Genomic DNA, 22345 nt, shown 5'->3' on the forward strand with positions numbered 1-22345 from the left:
GATTATGTTTCTGACTAGTTCTTAGGGAAGAGTTAGAGACATTCTTTATAACACGCAGGGGGAAAAGTGCAGTATTGAATCTTTAGTCTTACTACAGATTGTCACCAAAACTAGGAGTCAGAACATAAGTTTTAGCCCAAGTTCTGCTGCTAATCCACATGCGACACTAGCTAAGTTCTAGTGCTCTAGCAAACTGATGCTCTAGTAGTAAATTGATGGTTACAGTGTTGTTGGACATTCTTGTCACCAAACCCTTTTATATATATTTCCTAATATTATCTCAGAGGTCACTAAGATATTAAATTTTTTTTATTCTAACACTATAACATAGGTAAGCTTTAACTCCTCTCTAGGTGGCTAATATTCTACCCAAGAATCAGCAACATAATACTTACAATCAATGGCTTGATCTCTTAACTATTTTTACATATATTATGTTTATTTTACTCTTTAGATTACTTTCTAGAATGAAAAGCCTGCATCATGTATGCTTTAGATATCATTCATAGCACTTCCTAGAGTGTCAGGCATGTGGGCAACACTTACTAAATTTTATTTTCGGAACTGAAGTTTTAATTGAAGACAGTAGGGCACAGTATGGGATTTTAGTATCATAGAGACCTGGGTTCAAGTTCCAGCTTTAGTATATTCTAATTGTGGTCTTATCCTGTTTCCTAATTTGTCAGATAGGTTTATAGATACTTTCTTCATGGATAGTTAAAGAATCTTAGCATGGTACCTAACATACAGTAGGTTTTTACTAAATGTTCTTTTTTCTCCCATTCTTCATTCCTATTTATTTAGCATATATTTTATAGAAATTTCAGTTAATAACAAATAGTTGTCATACTGTATCATTATTTATGAATTATCATCCAGCATATATTGAGATTTTTAAGAAAAGCAGAAGTAGAGCACTCTGTACTTAAACTGATTTTTTTCAAACTCCTTTTATATTTTATTAGCTAGTTTTATGTGACTAAAATCATCCAGTCACTTATTCAATTTTTGTTTATCCAGGGGCATTCAAGTACATGAGAAATGAATGTGCTACTTCCTGTTCTGGCAACATGGACTGAGTTAAGACAGAACTTTCTCCTTCTACAAATATATAGAAATTCTGGATAAAATATGATCCAGCCCAATTTAAATACTTAGCTAAGCTTGAAAGAGACAGAGAGGGGGCTGGCAGGGTGAGGGAAAGTGAAAGGGGGCGGGGAGAGAGAAGGTAAGAAAGAAAAGAAAATTCCTACGTACCAGAAACAAAGGTGAGGCATAACCAGAGCATTAAGTGGGCAAGTTGACACTACAGTTGCCCAGGGGGATATTGGAACCAGACGTAGGCTCTGATAGCTAGAAGCTGAGGTTTTAATCTCACACTTGGACAGAGATATAGTCTTGGATCAAAAGAGGAAGGAACTGGGGCTTCCCTGGTGGCGCAGTGGTTCAGAGTCCACCTGCCGACGCAGGGGACATGGGTTCGTGCCCCGGTCTGGGAAGATCCCACATGCTGCGGAGCGGCTGGGCCCGTGAGCCATGGCCGCTGAGCCTGCGCATCCGGAGCCTGTGCTCCGCAACGGGAGAGGCCACAACAGTGAGAGGCCCGCGTACCACCAAAAAAAAAAAAAGAGGAAGGAACTAAAAAAACTGTCCACCTGGTCAGGAAGGCCACAAAGAAGCATGTCATTTTTCAGAGCTATATGTGGGAGGAAAAAAAAAGTCTATCATAAAAAATATCAAAACTCTAAAACTCTACAAGGCACAGCTATAAAGTCTGAATGTACACTGCCTATATGGTACAGGAATCCTAAGCCAGGAAATTAACTTGGGGAAAAAATGGCTGTGCACTAATGGAGCCCCTTAATTTCCTGGTAGAAACAAATGCAAAAGCTCTCTGTAGGACTCTTACATAATCCTGGGTGCCAAGGATTCCTATGGAGCATGACGAAGATGTAGCTCTAGCTGTAGGTACACACACAGTCAAAAATTAGAAAACACATGGGGAAATAACCACTCTGGGGAGAGAGTCAGAAGACATAATAGAAGGATCTCCAAGAATAATCTGAAAGATAAAACATAACAAGTGTCTAGAATTTTAAGCTATGATTATTAAAATCAATGACTCAGTTTATATCTTAAAAACTGATTAGATACAGCTAAACAGAGAATTAGTTAACTGAAATACAGAGCTAAGGAAATTACTCAGAGTATGGTGTTAAGAAATAAAAACATGAAAAATAAATGTGCTGTGAACATTTGATCACACTATAAACAGAAGTAGTTTATACTGATGTGATACACTCAGTTAGGAAATAGAAGAGTTGACCATATTTTTCACACAGTTGAGTTTGTGCAGCAGATACCATTGCATTTGACTCTGTGTACCATGTAGAAGTGTTTGGGTTATAGTTTCCATGCAGTCCAGATGGAACCTTAGCAGGCTTAATCTTGGTATCACAGATGTATATAATGAAAGGTCAGCTGATTTCACAGCTATTCTCAAGCTGTTTGCCTATTCATTTTGGCTAGAAATAAAAATAGGAGGAGAGGAAAAACATCCTAAAGCCAGACAATTAAAAATCTCAGAAGACTAAGAACTAGAGAAACCATTGTGAAATGATTACCACAGTCTAGCTAATTAACATATCCATCACCTTACAAAGTTACAGTTTGTGTGTGTGTGTGTGTGTGTGTGTGTGTGTGTCTGTGTGGTGATCAACTTTCTTAGCAAATTTTAATTATACAATACAGTATTATTAACTGTAGTTACCATGCTGTACATTAGATCTCCAGAACTTTTCTATCCCACATAATTGAATCTTTGTACCCTTTGACCAACATCAAAATCATATTAGGTAAACATAAAAAGACTACTTGTTTCTTAGTTCACACATTTTTTTTAACTAGACAATCTCTCGAACAAAATGGCTGATTATTAATATATTACTCATTAATTATTTTCCTCAAACTAGGTAACAAAGAGGCAAGCCACAAACCAAGGCTTGAATAGAAAGATTACTGGTATTCTTGATGTCAACGGGCTCATCTTGGTTTGCCAGCCAAAGATGAGAAGAGATAGGTTTTTGTGTTTTTTTTCCTTAAGTCACAAATTTTCATTAATATATATAAATGTAACATAATGTAAAATGTTAGTACTTTTTTTTTTTTTTTGAGGCAAACCTGTATTCCGTGAACCCAGATGTTAGCTAATCTTTGTTTGTATGGAATTACTGCAGGATCAAATCCATACATTTTTTTTTTCTAATTTCTAATTTAGTAAAAATTATTTCTATCTGCTCTAGGTAACTGTCCTGATTTTTTGTTAGATATATTTATATTTTATGATGCCATTAAATTGAAATTGTTTGTTGTTGTTATTATTTTAACTGGGGAGCAAAAGTGGCAGGTAATTGGAAAATCAACCAATATTGAAAGATTATATCTTATAAGGCAAGAGAATAATGTAAAATGGTATTGCTGAATTTTAGGAATACCTTACTTATTTTAAAAGTGAGATAGACAGGGGGAAGGGTTAGGAGGAGGGATAGTTAGGGAGTTTGGGGTTGACATGTACACACTGCTATATTTAAAATGGATAAGCAACAAGGACCTACTGTATAGCAGAACTCTGGTCAATATTATATAACAACCTAAATGGGAAAAGAATTTGAAAAAGAATAGATATATGTATATGTATAACTGAGTCACTTTGCTGTACACCTAAAACTAACACAACATTGTTAATTAACTATACTCCAATATAAAATAAAAAATAAAAAAAAATTAACTGAAGAAAAAAGTGAGATAGGTGATTTTATAGTCAAATAAATACAGTTGAGAACAACTACAACAGTACAGTATATAATAAAGATGTTTATAAAATTGGTTGATAAATTAACATCAATCACTTTCTAATCTAGATAATCATTGTGGAGCTTCCATAGAGCCTTTTTACTATTTATCCTAAGACTATTCTATTATTCCTCAGAGGAAGAGGCTGCTCCAGATGGTGCTGTTGCAGAATACAGACGAGAAAAGCAAAAGTATGAAGCTTTGAGGAAGCAGCAGGCAAAGAAAGGAACTTCCCGTGAAGACCAGGTAACTTCACAAACCAAAATCCATACGCAGTTCATTGCCTTTTAATTGTCTTCAAGTGTTAATGGAGCCTAATTTGATTATACACAAGGGGAAACATCACCTCTTAAAAATGGAAAAGGATATATTAATATAGGGGTGAAGTGACAAGGACCTTGGCCACTTAAGCAAAGACCCAGATGATAGAGTTCTTTCCTGACATAAAGGCATAAAGCCTAAAACTTTCAGGTTTCAACCTTGTACTCCCTTATTAAACACAGGAAGGAACGTAGTAAAACCACATATTACCAGATACTCCGGTAGAACCTTTGACTAAGTAAATATTATGCGATGGGGTGATTATAAATGATGAAGGTATCTCTTCTGGATCAGCATCTCACCTGCTGCCTAGGCAGCTCCACTTGAAATGGTACAGTGCCTGTAAATAAGGCACTTTGTCCACTAGTTGACTTCTACCATAAATACCACAAAAGTCTGCTTACTGAAAGTCATTCCTGTATCTTTAAGTAGTAATGTAAGAGGATTGTCAGAAATCAAGAATTAAAAAAAGACAGGAAGCGAGCTCATCAATTTGGGAGTCAACACCATGCAGCACTTGGCACTTGATAAAATGAATCTCTTCAGCAGCTCTTTATGTTGAAAAGCTAGGGGGCAGACCAAAATTATTTATATTCGGTGCTGCCATATATACATGAGAACGTGCCATTTTAGGCATATAAATAAAAATAGGCAAAATAAAAGTAAATTTAAAAGCCCAAGCCTGTTTGAATAAATTAATCTAATCAGGAACTATATTATAAATGACACCTAATTACTGGTAAGGAAGATCATGCATCAGTGCCCAGTGTGAAAATAGTCATAGGGAAAATTCAACAAGAATTCAGGTATAGGAAATTGTAATTACAGAGAACTAACATGTGCAGTTTTCAAAAGAAATGGCACATCAAATGAAATTAAGAAAAAGTACTTTATTAACTTGTTTTCATGGAGTCACAAAAGTCCTCTGAATGTACTACCAAAAGATGTGAAGGATCACTCTTATTCTTGCATTCCTCTTTCTTCCCTCCTAGTAAATAATTATTAAGAATCTACCATGTCCTAATCACTGTATTTGGTGGTAAACGAGGTAGAAACATCCCTGTCTTCTCTGAGCTATCAGGAAAAAGAGGCAGTTAAGTAATACTAATAAAAGGGGTGAACATTATGACAGGTTAGATACAGGAAACTATGTCAATGTATAACAGTAGGACCTAACATGGCATAAGAATCTGGGAAGGCCTCCCTGAGAAAATGATTTGTCAGCTGAGCTTTGAGGGTTGGATAGGACATAACATGGCTAGACTAAAGGGACAGTATATGAGGAGTCTTTGACCTCTTTTGCAAAGAACTAAAAGATGTTAAGTATGACTGGAACTTAGACTAAGAAAAAGAAAGAGATGAGGCTGGAGAGGTAAGCAGGAGCCAGTTCACACAAGATATTTTTGAGCCATATTATGGAGTTGAGATTTACCCTAAGAGCAATGGGGAGCCATCGAAGGAAGGAGGTGATATGACCTCATTTGCACTATGGGAAGATCCCTCCCACCTGGCTGCAGTATGGAGAGTAGACTGGACCCGGGGCAGGACTGGCAGCACAGAGGCCATTTGAGAGACTCTTCTATGTAGATATGCATGCACAAGGTGTGCCAGGGCAGGCCCCTTCAGCACAGCTTCTTCATGCCGGGAAGGCTTGCTCTGTGCTGAAGAGCATGCTGTTAATGGTTGGCCCTTCATTCCTTCAGCAAAAGCCAGAAGACTAATTCCCCTGGAGATGCCAAACAGAAATGCCTCCATGCAGATCCTATCTTCTTCAACCTATATTGGGCCCCATTTTTTTTTGTGGTGTTAGCTTTTCTGCCTAGTGTCCTTTCTTGCCTTTCAAATGCAACTAGAGAAAGTCCAATCTTGAATATAGGAGAAATTAAGAAAGGCTGAGAGGATGTTTTTCGTTTGTCATAGTCCCAGTCCTCCTTCTTTGAGCAAATACCAATAGCACGTTAATTGGCTCTAAAAACAGACTGCCTCGCCACTTTCAACTCAAAAGAATAAAATCCAGGTCTAGCGCAGTTTTCTAGGAAGTTTTAAAATTTCATTCCACTAAGAGGTCTCCTTTGTTTTCATTTTTCTTTATGCCCTCAGAATAGACGTTTCCAAGTATGTGAAAATCCACCATCAAAAATTGATGGAGTTTGCTTTTAAGTGATAGATAGATAGATATAGAGATAGGCATGTAGAGGTATATATTTATATAATATATAGATATATACACACACAGAAACACTTAAGAAGCCTTGAAGGATATATACCAAATGTCTACAATGGTTACTTATTCTTAGTGGTGGGATAATAAATATTTTTGTTTTGCTTCTCTTTGTTTTCTAATATTTCTACAATAATCACTTTTCTTATTATAAAGCAAATACAATAAAAGTTTGTACGTGAAAGGCTTTTTTTTTTTCATTTTAACATCTTTATTGGAGTATAATTGCTTTACAATGGTATGTTAGTTTCAGCTTCACAACAAAATGAATCAGTTATATATATACATATGTTCCCATATCTCTTCCCGCTTGCGTCTCCCTCCCTCCCACCCTCCCTATCCCACCCCTCCAGGCGGTCACAAAGCACCGAGCTGATCTCCCTGTGCTATGCAGCTGCTTCCCACTAGCTATCTACCTTACGTTTGGTAGTGTATATATGTCCATGCCTCTCTCGGTGAAAGGCTTTTTTAATGAATAATGTTTTAAAACAAAGGATGTTTTCTTTATCTGTTAACATTGTTTGAAGAGCTTAGTCCTATAATTGCTACTCTAGAAACAGATAAAATATCTAAACCCTAACATGCTAGCAGCCCTCAGAATGCCTATGAAGATATTCTATAGAATTTATAGTTTTTCCTTAAAACTCGTCATTTAGCAACTATGGTAATGTATATATTTTCCACTGTTGTCCATGTGGGCATTAAATTTTGCAGAAACATATAAGGCACTTTTCACTATCATTTTTTGGCAATAACTGCCTTTGTTTCTTGCAGATTTTTTTTTTTCTTTTGCAGATATTTTGACGTCACCTGTCTTTATTGAGCTTAGGTTCTAGACCACCAAAACCTACTTAATTTTTTCACGAACCATGGTCTTAATGATATTTTAGATAAATTCTGGAGCCTCCAAGTTGCTGTGATTCTTTATTATATTTGTTATTCACATATTGAACTATCACACACATTTTTCCTTAGGAAATGTAATTACAGTTGGCCCTTGAGCAACACAGCTTTGAACTTTGTGGGTCCACTTATATGTGAATTTCTTTCAGTAAATACGTACTACAGTTCTAGAACAACTGCAGTTGGTTGCATAACCACCAGTGTTGAGGGAGAGCTGGCTGTGAAGTTATGAGTGGATTTTCAACCGCTCAGAGGGTTGGTGCCCCTAACACTCATGCTGTTTAAGGGTCAACTGTATTTTAGTACTGAATTCAATGTACCAGCATCTCAATTAGAAACTTGAGTTTTTCAGACAAGGTAGTACTTTATCCCATTTCACAGTTATGTACTTTTTAAAACTACAGAATAAAAAAACATTTCTCTAATTTCTGATTCTCTGCTCAAATTCTGAAGCAAACTGTTAAGGTATAGCCAGGGGACAATGTGATTAAAATTTCAGGCACCTGCTGTTTCCTCTTACCTACAAATGGCATTGGAGCCAAAAATAAAAATATAAGAGAAATAGTCCCTTTTTTACAAAAACACACTCAACATGATATTTATATCCTACTTCTTTCACTTAACAATAGCATATAATATTTCATGTGTATAATTTTAATAATAGTGTAATCACATATTCACTGCTTTTTACCAAATTTATCTAGCTCCTTATTAATAGACATTTAACATGTTTCCATTTTTCACTTGTATGAATATTGCTGCAGTGCACATCTTTTGCATAAGCCATTTTCAGTGTTTCAGATTATTTTTCTACATGTATTCCCAGTATTGGAATTATTGAATCAAAGGGAATGATCATTTTAAAGTTTCTGATATGTATAAAAAACTTTCCAAAGATGTCACTCCAATTTACGCACCTTCCAACAATTAACATGTTCATTCATTTCACCTTCCCCAGCATTGACATTTTTATATTTTTGGAAATTTGTTCAATACTATTTGTTTTTGGTGTTTTGGTTTTGATTTCACACGTCTTAGTGAAGTACCTCCCTATCTTGTGGACACTAAAAACTTAGCTATTAGTAAGCATGCATTTTAAAGTTTAAACGTCTTCTACATAAACAAACTTATTTTCCCCAAATCAGAAAATAGTCACATATCCCTGAGGGAAAATGTCAGTGCAAGTGCAAATGGGGCAATGTCAAGGTTTGTGAATATCAATCACTGTTGCAGCTGGAAGGCAGTTTTGTTATTTTTCCTTCAAAATGAAAAAAATTAAGTGTTTTACATCCTGGAAGGATATTTTCTTTTCTACCAAATTTAAGTGTCTCTTCTGAAATTATATTTATCCTTATCAGGAAACTTAGCAGTCTAATTGTTATTTCAGACCCTTGCGCTGCTGAACCAGTTTAAATCTAAACTCACTCAAGCAATTGCTGAAACTCCTGAAAATGACATTTCTGAAACAGAAGTAGAAGATGATGAAGGATGGTAAGGCCTTTGATTTCTTCATATTACCATGAACAAACAAGCTCAAAGCAGAGACACTATTAGGATATTTCTACTGTATCATCCCTTTTTTTTGTCAGACTTTACCTTCCATTATACCCTCATCATTATAGGACCTCGGCACCGTTTTACTTCATTGCAGTTCAGTAAGCATTTATTTAGTGCTTGGTGTATTCCCAGTATTGTGCTAGCCAGTAGAAAATACACAGGAAATATATGACCCTATCCTTGCCCTAAATAACTTTCTAATATTGTGGAAAAGATAAGACTCACATTAAACAGCTAGAAAACAGCCTTAAAAGATTCTGAGTCATTAACTTTTTACACTTTCCCACAAACATTTTAGAACTCATTAGTCCATTTCATAATCCTACCAAGTTCCTCTTCAAATTATGACCTATAGGATCCTAGCAATACATGCATAGTTAACTTATTTTTATCTTTGGATATTTTTCAGCTTTTATTTAAGACACTGATAAGAAATAAAGGGATTAATGACTTGTATGTGTCCTGTGCTTAGCACTTTATCCTATACTGGCAAAAAGGAAAAAAAAGGAGTAAGCACTGTGCTTTTCTCTTCTCACACTCCTCTGCCCTCCAGCTGACTCCACATGTGGTATATTAGGCCTCCCCGCACCTAACTGCCTCCACGCCCGCACTACACCCTGGCTCAGGCACATTGCTGTGAGCAAGCCAGTGGGTCACCCCCCACACATGACTCACCCTCTGGAGCCTCTGAACTGTCACATGTGCCATTACCCCAACCCAGAATCATAGCCTCACTCCTCTCTGCCAAACAGCATCTCTCCCCTATTTCAAAACTCTGTTCAACACTCCCATCCTCCAGGAAACCAGTCAGCAAGATTTGTTGAGCACTCACAAATCTAGAGGGTGGAGGAAAGAGGGCTGGAACACATATTAAAAAAGACATAAAAACACTTATTAAGAAAACATTTAAGCAAGTAAGGCTCTGCAACTATATATAACTTTAATCAAAAGGGCCGGGTGATGATGATTTGAATGGGATGAATCCTACCTACCATACGATCCTGGAAATACTTGTATATTTCTCGATATGTGATTTCTGTATGGTCTGGGTTATGATGCCAATTTTTGTAAAACCCTTGGTCTCTTTTAATAGGTTTCTATTACTTATGTGTATTTGTTTATACTTAAATTCAAAGTCGCTTAAGGCAGAAGCTGGCTCCTCCCATAGTTCTTTGCCAAAGGTGAAGGCTCAGTGAGTGTTGAATGACCCATAGAGATAAATGCACTTGCACAGAAAAACTTTGTTTTTTTATATGACTGGACAGGTTTAGTTTTATTTTGGATTCTTTGAATGTCTCAAAATATCTTTCAAATGTTTTGGGTTCAGCCACTACACACAAAAAAATGTTTTGCCAAGTCCTCTTCCCCTTATTTTTGAATCCATATGCATTTTTTAAGGAAATATGATCCATGTGTTTCTGATTCATTTACACTTAACTCATCAAGATGGTGTTTTGTAAGAGCAGTTTGATGCCCAATAAGTTTTTTTTAACCTTCTTTTAAGCCATTTAAGTCCTTTTTTATTGAACAGGAAAGTCACCAACAAATTTAAACCCAGAAGTTTCATTTGAAACTCATAACCCACAGGATTCAAATTTACTTTCAACTTGGCAAGACCATTTACCTTCCCAAGGTTCTTCCTAGTCCCTTGGTTCTGTGTCCTCTCAGTTTGAATTCCTCATTAGCATCAGATATCAATTAGTGTTTTGAAAGTGTCATTCTTGTTTTTGATGTGATTTCACAATACAATCAGTGTTCTAACATCCTCATTAGAGAGTTAAACAAATGGGGAAACTTCACCAGATTGGGGGAGAAAAGACCACTGGTCAATGACATTGGCTAGTTCTCCATCTGGGGAATAAAAATAAGTGGTAAAGGAAGGGGAAATAGGGTAAAGGAACCATTACCAGGGGTTCCTTTCTGCTTGCAATTGCAGTCACCTAACCAGAAAGTCAGAACTCTACACTATGTACCTACATACTTTTTGTATATTTTTTTAATCTAACATCTAATTAAAGTACCTTTAGTATTCTTACAGAATACATGGGGGCACTTATATACAGCCTTTTGGTTGCATTGTAGAATACTGAAATTTTGTAACCTGATAAGCAACAGCATCACTTCTGTTCATAAATAAACCAGTTCAGCTTTATCAAGTCCCTGGTGATTTAGATCATCTCTCATAAAGTATACTCCACTCGGAAAAGAAGTCTTGTATTCAAAATGATTTATAGCAAATATTATGACTTCATGGCATGTGCATGTGTGTTATGCATAAATTACATGGTTCCCAGACTATTTTGTAGGTCACGCTTGCCGCTTTTCTAAGAAGTGAAAGTCAGCCAGTGCTGTACTACACCGTCAGGGTCTGTTATCTGAGGTAAAATGATTGCTTCTAAGACATTTTTATGTGTCCACATGAGTGACCACACATTGAGGGATCATTTTCATTTTCTGTCAAGATAGAAACCATTACCAATTTGTTATGTTTTCTTTTACTTGGCAAACTGTTCTATTCACATTTTTGGCTGAGCTGCTGTATTGGCATAGTATACAACAGACATTTGGGTACCATTCAGCAGCATTCTACTTTTTAAGCAAAAAAAAAAAAAAAAAAAAGTGGGAGGGGGAGAGACAGAAAAGAAATATGATTCTATTGTAAACACTGTATATGGTGTTTGATAATTATTCCCAGATTTCACTGTCTAACAAGGCATTTAAGGAAGTGTTATTAGTAGATCTAAGCTGAAATGCATGATAGAAATTTTTCACTCAAAATTATTATCATTCTTCCTTTGTTGGGATATATACTGCCAATATTTGATAGTGGTAGTGACGGGCACCAGATTCTAGTATAGCAGCTAAAGGAGACTCTTTGCCACTACATTCCTTCATCCCACAGCATCACACACTCTTATAGCTATAGAAACCTTCTTCAAACATGGATTTTATAAAACCAATTAGATACATAGCAGGAGTTATCAGCCAAAGGATTCATATGACCATGTGGATGAAGTCCATATGCCATTTTGGGTTTGGTTAGATAAAGCTTGGTTAGCTCCCAAAAAAAGTTTTGAGAGCTGTCTGACAGGGCAGTAGAGAGACTTATAAAAAAGAAAGCCACCTGCTCCTTACACAACAAAATTGGCATTCTAAGGGGAGGGAAAAAATTAAATCTATGAGAGTAGACTGCAGTCTTGTGAACATTAACTATTCACTACTATGTTCCATTGAAAATTCTTTCCAGATTGTTAACATAAAACTTCACAACAAACATACAAGATAAAATAATAAACAATATAAATGTCTATCTGCCTTCCTCCCTTTTCCTCTCTCTCCCCCTCACCACTTTCCCTTAGTACATACAGTATTCAGTAATATAAGAATAGGAAAACACAATTGCATGGTTGCCTCAAGTAAATATTTTAATTTTTTTATTATATAAAGAAAAGATATTCACTGTAGAAAAACCAGAGTGTAGATCCCGCAAAACAAGTAAATTAAATCACCTGTGATCCCAAACTCAACAATAAATACTATTAATTTATACACACATATATATATGTGTGTGTGTGTATATATATACCCTTCACATACTTTTATGCATATTTTAAGCAGAAATGAGATCACATAATACTACAGTTTTATAACTTGGTTTTTTTCCCTCAGCAATATATAGTGAGTACTTTTCCTTGCCATACGTAATTTTATGATATACTGTTTGAATTCTGTACTGTGACCATATAGTATTCCATTATATGCTGAACCATGGTTTACTTGATCAGCGCCATGTTGTCAGATATTTAGGCTCTTTCCTAAATGTTTTTATTATTATACACAGCACTGTAATGAACATCCTTATATCTATGTCATTGCTGCTTTTCTCAGGACAAATTTCTAAAACTGGAATTGCCTAGTCAGTGGGTATGCATGTTAGGCTCTGCTAAATATTTTCAAATGGCCCTACCAAAATGTCATTCCAATTTATACTCCCAAGTAAATATCATTTTTATGACTTGCTTTTAGGGCTGTTAGAATCATAAGAATTAATTAAGGTACTTTGCAGCATTTGAGAATAACATTTTAGAAGAAGTGCTTTGCCCTTGTAAACTTTTAAAAAATACACAGTCTGGTTTGCTTCTGTTTTTAATATAGCTGGTACAAATTCCAATGTAACTCCGCAAGATCATCAGCTCTAAGTATTCTTGTTCTTGGTGCTAAAAAAGGCTCCAGGATAATCCTATGGGTTAGAACTTTATGATCTAGATTTTTTTTTCAGTTTTATTACTACACCTTGGCTTGCATTAAAAATCAGTCTTGTCTATCAGCCAGACAGTTTGTTTCTGCTAAAGACTGGAGTTCTGAGAACCAAGTTAGCATAGCATGGAAGCAACAAGTACCAGTTGTCTTGAGTATCCAAAACAGTGAAAAACAGTGAAAACTTAATAATGCAGATGTTAAAAAAAAAAAGAGATTATAAACTGTTAGACCCATTTAGACCTCGTTATAAGATACCATTAAAGGATGTAGCCTCATTTCATTGTTAATATTGGCAAAGCTTTAAACACCTTTTATATGTAATACTATAGTGACAGATGTAATACATATTGTATATGATTTGGTCATGTATTGAGTGAAAGGTGCTGTGACAACAAATCAGTATTTTAATTATAGTCCCCACTTCATTCAAGCAGGACATTGCCAGGCATGGGTAACAAGCTGGTGTAGACAAACACAAATACAGCTCTAAGGAGACTGTGAGACTGATGAAAGCCCAGGTTAGCCAAGTGAGAGAACTTTACCCTTTAGTGTAGGTGGGACAGCAGGTCTCAAACTGTTGGTCTCTGGACCACTTTTATACTCTTAAAAATTACTGAGGACCCCAAAGAGCTTTTGTTATGTGAAATATATTTATTGATATTTACCTTATTAGAAATTAATACTAAGAAATTTTAAATCACTTCAAAATAACAATAATGAACCTATTACATGTTAACATAAATAACATATTTTTATGAAGAATAATTACATTTTCAAAGCAGAAAATATAGTGAGAAGAGTGGTATTGATTTACTTTTTTTCATATCTCTAATGTCTAGCGTAACAGGAGCAGCTGGATTCTCATATCTGCTTCTGCATTTCACTCTGTTTTGATCTCATATTTACATTATGTGTTCTCTGAAATTTTTCACTGTACATTCATGAGAGGATGAGAATAATGAGGGCAAATAATGTCTTAGTATTCATACAAAAATAATTTTGACATTGCAGGCACAGTGATCCCCAGTACTTTGAGAACTGCTGGGTTATAGCATATCTAGTCACTGTGTGTGTCATGATGGTCCTTATTTATCAGAGGTTATGACCCAATCTGTAGGTCCTGGGAAGCGTCATTCCAGATCCTGGTTTGTGATCCTTGTTCTCAAGTGATACCAAAGTAGTGCTTTCTGAATTAAATGTGCCCAGCACCATTGGCCTAGACCTGTTACAGCACAATTCTTACCACTTCCACAGCAACCCCTTACTGGCCCTCAACTGCTTTGGAATGGTCTGTGGCATGCCAGTTTGATTTTATTGTTCTTGTTTGTTTTTCCCCAGCTCAATTACATTGAGATATTAATATACAACATTGTTTAAGGAGTACAGTATAATGATTTGATACACAAATATATTGTGAAATGTGTACCACAGTAAGGTTAGTTAACACATCCTTCACCTCACATAATTACCATTTTGTTGCTGTACCCCCCAGAACTTATCCATCTTATAACTGAAAATTTAAACCCTTTGACCAGAATCTCATTTCCTCCACCCCCTAACACCTGACAACCACACTCTTTGTTTCCATGATTTCAGTGTTTTGGGATTCCACATATAAGTGGGATCATAAACTATTTGTCTTTCTCTATCTAGTTTATTTCATTACTTAGCATAATGCCCTCAAGGTTTTTCTTCTATAAGGTTGGCCATAAGATCTTATGGAAAAACCTGAACGAACTTTTTGGCCAACCTAATATTTTATGCCTGAATAATATTTCATTGCATATATATGTATGTGTGTGTGTGTGTGTGTGTATATATATATATATATATATATCAATCACATTTTCTTTCTCCATTTATTTGTCGATGGACACTTAGGTTGTTTTCATGTCTTGGCTATAGTGAATAATGCTACAATGAACATGGTAGTGCAGCTATCTCTTTAAGACAGTGATTTTGTTTCCTTCAGATATATACATAGAAGTGGGATTGATGGATCATATGGTAATTCTATTTTTAATTTCTTGAGGAACCTCCATACTATTTCCACAGTGCTGTACCAAATTACATTCCCACCAACAGTACATAATGGTTCCCTTTTCTCCACATCCTCACCAGCATTTGTTACTGCTTCTCTTTTTGACAGTAGCCATTCTAACCAGTATAGGGTGTTATATCATTGTGCTTTTGATTTGTATTCCCTTCTGATTAGTGATGCTGAGCATTTTTTCATGTACTTGTTGACCATTTGTATGTCTTCTTTGGAGAAATGTCTATTCAGATCCTCTGCCCATTTTTCAGTAAGATTGGTTTTAATTGCTTTTGAGTTATGTAAGTTCCTTATATATTTTGGATATTAACCCCTTATCAGTATATAGTTTGCTAATATATTCTCCTTTTCATTTTGTTGATTTCTTTTTCCCACGGGGAAGGTGTTTAGTTTTAAATGTAGTCCTACTTCTTAACATTTGCTTTTGTTGCTGTGCTTTTGATGTCATATCCGAAAAGTGTTTGCCATGACCAATGTCAAGGAGCTTTTTTCTTATGTTTTCTTCTAGGAGTTTTACTGTTTCAGGTCTTATGTTTAAGTCCGTAATCATTTCGAGTTAATTTTTGTGAATGGTATTATATGAATTAAGGGTCCAATTTCATTCTTTTGCATGTGAATATCCAGTTTTCTCAGAACCATTTGTTGAAGAAACTGTCCTTACCCCATTGGGTATTACTGGTTCCCTTGTCAAATATTGGGTTGGCCATAAAAGTTCATTTGGGTTTTTCTGTAAGATGTTACAGAAAAACCTGAACAAACTGTTATGGCCAACCCAATATTAGTTAACCATATATGCATGGGTTTATTTCTGGGTTCTTGATTCTGTTTCACTGGTCTGTGTGTCTGTTTTTATGCCAGTACCATACTGTTTTGATTACTATAGATTTGTATTAGAGTTTGAAATCAGGAAATGTGATACCTTCAGCTTTATTCTTGTTTCTCAGAATTGCTTTGGCTGTTCTGAGTCTTTTGTGGTTCCATACAAATTTTAGGGGGGTTTTTTTCCTGCAAAAAAATACATGCCATTGGAATTTTGATTGAAATTGTATTGAATCTATAGAAGACCTTCGATGGTATAGACATTTTAAAAATATTAACTCTTCTGATCCATGAGATATCTTTCCATTTATTTGTGTCTTCTTCAATTTCCTTCATCAGTGTCTTACAGTTTTTGGTGTATAGATCTTTTACTTCCTTGGTTAAATTTATCCCTAAGCATTCTTTTTTTATGCCACTGAAAATGGGATTTTTAAAATTTCTTTTTCAGATAGTTCATTGTTACTTTACAGAAATGTTTTGATTTTGTACATTGATTTCATATCATGAAATTTTATGAAATTCATTTATTAGTTCCTATGGCTTTTGGTTGGAGTCTTTAGAATTTTCTATGTATAAGATCATGTCATCAGCAGACAGAGAAAATTTTACTTCCTCCTTTCCAATTTGGATACCTTATTTTTTTTTCCTTAATTGTTTGGGCTAGGACTTCCAGTATGGTGTTGAATAGTTGTGGTAATAGTGGGCACTCATGTCTTGTTACCAGTCTTAGAAGGAAAGCTTTCAACCTTTCAGCACTGAGTATGATGTTTGCTGTAGGGTTTGCAATATATGGCCTTTATCTTGTTAAGTAATGTTCCTTCTATAACCGATGTATTAAGAGTGTTTATCATGAAAGGATGTTGAATTTTATCAAATGCTTTTCCTGTGTCTATTGCAATCATGCTTTAATTTTTTGTCTTTCATTCTATTTATTGGTTTGCATATGTTGAACCATCCATACATCTCAGGGATAAATCACACTTGATCGTGGTGTGTGATGCTTTTAATGTGCTGTTGAATTCAGTTAGCTAGTAATTTGTTGAGAATTTTGCATCCATACTCATCAGAACTATTGGCCAATAGTTTTAATTTCTTGTAGTGTCCTTATCTGACTTTGGCGTCAAAGTAATTCTGGCCTCATAAAATGAGGCTGGAAGTGTTGCCTCCCCTTCAATTTTTTGGAACAGTTTGAGAATAATCGATTCTTCTTTAAATGTATGGTAGAATTTGCCCATGAAGCCATCTGGTCCTGAGCTTTTCTTTGTTGGGAGGTTTGTGATTACTGATTCAGTCTTTTTACTTGTTATTGATCTGTTCAGATTTTCTATTTCTTCATGATTCACACAGTAGTCTCATGCTCCATTGTATTTCTGTGGCATCAGTTGTAGTGTTTCCACTTTCATTTCTAATTTTATTTGAGTCCTCTCTCTCTTTTTCTTGGTAAGTCTGGCTAAAGGGTTATCAATTTTATTTTTCAAAAAAACCACCTCTTAGATATGTTGATCTTTTCTATTATTCTTTCCTCTATTTCATTTATTTCTGCTCTGATCTTTGTTATCTCCTTTTATCTGCTAACTTTGGCTTAGTTTGTTCTTCTTTTTCTAGTCCCTTGAGGTGTAAAGTTAGGTTGTTTATTTGAGATCTTTTTTTGTTTAACGTATGCATTTATCACTATAAGTGTTCCTCTTAGTACTACTTTTGCTACATACCATAAGTTTTGCAATGTGTGTTTCCATTTTTATTTGTTTCAAGATATATTTTGATTTTCTTTTTGATTTCAACTTTGACCGATTTGTTGTTCAGGAGTATGTAGTTTAATTTTCCACTTATTTGTGAATTTTCCAGTTTTCTTCCTCGTCATTGATTTATAGTTTCATACCATTGTGGTTGGGAAAGACACTTGGTATGATTTCACTGTTTCTAAATTTGCTAAGACTTGTTTTGTGACCTAATGTATGATCTAACCTAGAGGATGTTCTGTGTCCACTGGAGAAGATTGTGTATTTTGCTGCTGTTGGATGGAATATTCTGTATACGTCTGTTAAGTCTTTAAGATATAGTTTAAGCCCAAGGTTTCCTTGTTGATTTTCTGCCTGGATGATCTATCCATTGTTGAAAGTAGGGTATTGAAATCCCTTACTGTGGTTGTATTGTCATCTGTTTCTCCCTTAAGATCTGTTAGCATCTGCTTAATATTTTAGGTGCTCTGATGTTGGGTACATATATATTTACAATTGTTATATCCTCTCAGTGAATTGGTCCCTTTATCATTATATAGTAACCTTCTTTGTCTCCTGTTATCATTTTTTCCTTAAAGTTTATTTTGTCCGATATAAGTATAGCTACCCTTGCTTTCTTTTCGTTTCCATTTGTGTAGAATATCTTTTTCCATCCCTTCACTTTAAGCCTCTGTGTGTCCTTGAATCTGAAGTGAGTCTCTTGTAGGCAGCATATAATTGGGTCTATTTTTTTTTCCATCCAGCCATTCTATACCTTTTGATTAAAAATTCAATCCATTTACATATAAAGTAATTATTGATAGGTAAGAATTTACTGTGCTTAATCTTGTTAGTTGTTTTCTACCTGTTCTGTATATCTTTTGTTCCTTTCTTTCTTGCTGTCTTCCTTTGTGAGCTGATGATTTTCCATACTGGTGTACTTTGATTCCCTTCTCTTTATCTTGTGAGTATCTGCTATAGGTTTTTGTTTTGTGGTTACCCTGAGGCTTACTTAAAACATTCTGTAGATATAACAGTCTATTATAAGCATCTGATAACAGTTTAACTTTGATCACATTCCAAAACTCTGCTCTTTTACTCCCCACATTTTGTTTTTGATGTCACAAATTACATCATCTTATATTGTGTATCCAGTAACAAATTATTGTAACTATAGTTGTTTTTAGTACTTTTGTCCTTTAACGTTTAGAGAGTTAAGTAGCTACCACACCACTATATTACAGTACTATTTTCAATCTAACTATATACTCATCTTTACCAGTGTGTTGTATGTTTTCATGTTAATAACTAGCATCTTTTTGTTTCAGCTGAAGAATTCATTTCAGCATTTCTTGTAAGGCAGGTTTTGTGATGATAAACTCCATCCATTTTTGTTTGTTTGGGCAAGTTTTTATCTCACCTTCACTTCTGAAGGACAAGTTTGTTGGGTAAAGTATCCTTGGTTGGCAGTTCTTTCTTTCAGCACTTTAAATGTATCATCTCACTGTCCTCTGGCCTGCAATGTTTCTGCTGACAAATCTGCTGATAGCCTTATGGGGGTTGCCTTGTATGAAAGACGTCTTTTCTCTAGCTGCTTTTAAAATTCATTTTCTTTTATTGTAGACAGTTTTACTGTAATGCATCTTAGAGAAGATTGTTCTAAATTGGAGAGCTTCCCTGGTGGCGCAGTGGTTGACAGTCCGCCTGCTGATGCAGGGGACACGGGTTCATGCCCCATTCCAGGAAGATCCCAAATTCCACGGAGCGGCTGGGCCTGTGAGCCATGGCTGCAGGGCCTGCACATCCAGAGCCTGTGCTCCGCAACGGGAGAGGACACAACAGTGAGAGGCCCGCGTACCACAAAAAAAATAATAAATAAAATAAAATAAATTGGAATTATGGGGTGACCTATTAGCTTCATAAACTTGTATGTCCAAATCTCTCCCCAGATGTAGGAAGTTCAAAGCCATCATTTTTTTTTTTAAACATCTTTATTGGAGTATGACTGCTCTACAATGGTGTGTTAGTTTCTGCTTTATAACAAAGTGAATCAGTCATACATATACATATGTTCCCATATCTCTTCCCTCTTGCATCTCCCTCCCTACCACCCGCCCTATCCCACCCCTCCAGGTGGTCAAAAAGCACTGAACTGATCTCCCTGTACTATGCTGCTGCTTCCCACTAGCTATCTACCCTACGTTTGGTAGTGTACACATGTCCATGCCACTCTCTCACTTTGTCACAGCTTACCCTTCCCCCTCCCCATATCCTCAAGTCCGTTCTCTAGTAGGTCTGTGTCTTTATTCCTGTCTTGCCTCTAGGTTCTTCATGACCTTTTTTTTTTTTCTTAGATTCCATATATATGTGTTAGCATACGGTATTTGTTTTTCTCTTTCTGACTTACTTCACTCTGTATGACAGACTCTAGGTCCATCCACCTCACTACAAATAACTCAACTTCGTTTCCTTTTATGGCTGAGTAATATTCCATTGTATATATGTGCCACATCTTGTTTATCCATTCATCTGTTGATGGACACTTAGGTTGCTTCCATGTGCTGGGTAAATAGTGCTGCAATGAACATTGTGGTACATGACTCTTTCTGAATTATGGTTTTCTCAGGGTATATGCCCACTCGTGGGATTGCTGGGTCATATGGTAGTTCTATTTTTAGTTTTTTAACAAACCTCCATACTGTTCTCCATAGTGGCTGTATCAATTTACATTCCCACCAACAGTGCAAGAGGGTTCCGTTTTCTCCACACCCTCTCCAGCATTTATTGTTTCTAGATTTTTTGATGATAGCCATTCTGACCGGTGTGAGGTGATATCTCATTGTAGTTTTGGTTTGCATTTCTCTAATGATTAATGATGTTGAGCATTCATTCATGAGTTTGTTGGCAATCTGTATATCTTCTTTGGAGAAATGTCTGTTTAGGTCTTCTGCCCAGTTTTGGACTGGGATGTTTGTTTTTTTGATATTGAGCTGCATGAACTGCTTGTAAATTTTGGAGATTAATCCTTTGCCAGCTGCTTCATTTGCAAATATTTTCTCCCATTCTGAGGGTTGTCTTTTGGCCTTGTTTATGGTTTCCTTTGCTGTGCAAAAGCTTTTAAGTTTCATTAGGTCCCATTTGTTTATTTTTGCTTTTACTTCCATTTCTCTAGGAGGTGGGTCAAAACGGATCTTGCTGTGATTTATGTCATAGAGTGTTCTGCCTATGTTTTCCTCTAAGAGTTTGATAGTGTCTGGCCTTACATTTAGGTCTTTAATCCGTTCTGAGTTTATTTTTGTTTTTGGTGTTAGGGAGTGTTGCAATTTCATTCTTTTACATGTACCTGTCCAGTTTTCCCAGTACCACTTATTGAAGAGGTTGTCTTTTCTCCATTGTATATTCTTGCCTCCTTTATCAAAGGTAAGGTGACCATATGTGCGTGGGTTTATCTCTGGGCTTTCTATCCTGTTCCATTGATCTATATATCTGTTTTTGTGCCAGTACCATACTGTATTGATTACTGTAGCTTTGTAGTATAGTCTGAGGTCAGGGAGCCTGATTCCTCCAGCTCTGTTTTTCTTTCTCAAGATTGCTTTGGCTATTCAGGGTCTTTTGCATTTCCATACAAATTGTAAAATTTTTTGTTCTAGTTCTGTGAAAAATGCCATTGATAGTTTGATAGGGATTGCATTGAATCTGTACATTGCTTTGGGTAGTAGAGTCATTTTCACAATGTTGATTCTTCCAATCCAAGAACATGGTATATCTCTCCATCTATTTGTATCATCTTTAATTTCTTTCATCAGTGTCTTATAATTTTCTGCATACAGGTCTTTTGTCTCCTTAGGTAGGTTTATTCCTAGATATTTTATTCTCTTTGTTGCAATGGTAAATGGGAGTGTTTTCTTAATTTCACTTTCAGATTTTTCATCATTAGTGTACAGGAATGCAAGTGATTTCTGTGCATTAATTTTGTATCCTGCTACTTTACCAAATTCATTGATTAGCTCTAGTAGTTTTCTGGTAGCATCTTTAGGATTCTCTATGTATAGTATCATGTCATCTGCAAACAGTGACAACTTTACTTTTTTCTTTTCCGGTACGCAGGCCTCTCACTGTTGTGGCCTCTTCCATTGTAGAGCACAGGCTCCGGACGCGCAGTCTCAGCGGCCATGGCTCACAGGCCTAGCCGCTTCACAGCATGTGGGATCTCCCGGACTGGGGTATGAAACCGTGTCCCCTGTATTGACAGGCAGACTCTCAACCACTGCGCCACCAGGGAAGCCCACTTCTTCTTTTCCAATTTGGATTCCTTTTATTTCTTTTTCTTCCCTGATTGGTGTGGCTAAAACTTCCAAAACTATGTTGAATAATAGTGGTGAGAGTGGGCAACCTTGTCTTGTACCTGATCTTAGTAGAAATGGTTTCAGTTTTTCACCATGACGGACGATGTTGGCTGTGGATTTATCATATATGGCCCTTATTATGTTGAGGAAAGTTCCCTCTATGCCTACTTTCTGCAGGGTTTTTATCATAAATGGGTGTTGAATTTTGTCAAAAGCTTTCTCTGCATCTATTGAGATGATCATATGGTTTTTCTCCTTCAATTTGTTAATATGGTGTATCACATTGATTGATTTG

The 22345-nt window shown here is 35.9% G+C and overlaps 1 protein-coding gene across 1 annotated transcript in view; it reads left to right on the forward strand.

The window, feature by feature from the left end:
* CWC27 (CWC27 spliceosome associated cyclophilin) overlaps positions 1-22345 on the forward strand; it is a 227522-nt gene that overhangs the window by 160570 nt on the left and 44607 nt on the right. Inside the window, exons 12-13 of the mRNA XM_030844133.2 lie at positions 3989-4098; positions 8685-8788. Of these exons, the coding sequence (XP_030699993.1) occupies positions 3989-4098; positions 8685-8788 (214 nt within the window). The remainder of the gene's footprint in view (positions 1-3988; positions 4099-8684; positions 8789-22345) is intronic.

Source organism: Globicephala melas, chromosome 3, assembly GCF_963455315.2.
Source record: "Globicephala melas chromosome 3, mGloMel1.2, whole genome shotgun sequence".
Lineage (NCBI taxonomy): Eukaryota > Metazoa > Chordata > Mammalia > Artiodactyla > Delphinidae > Globicephala > Globicephala melas.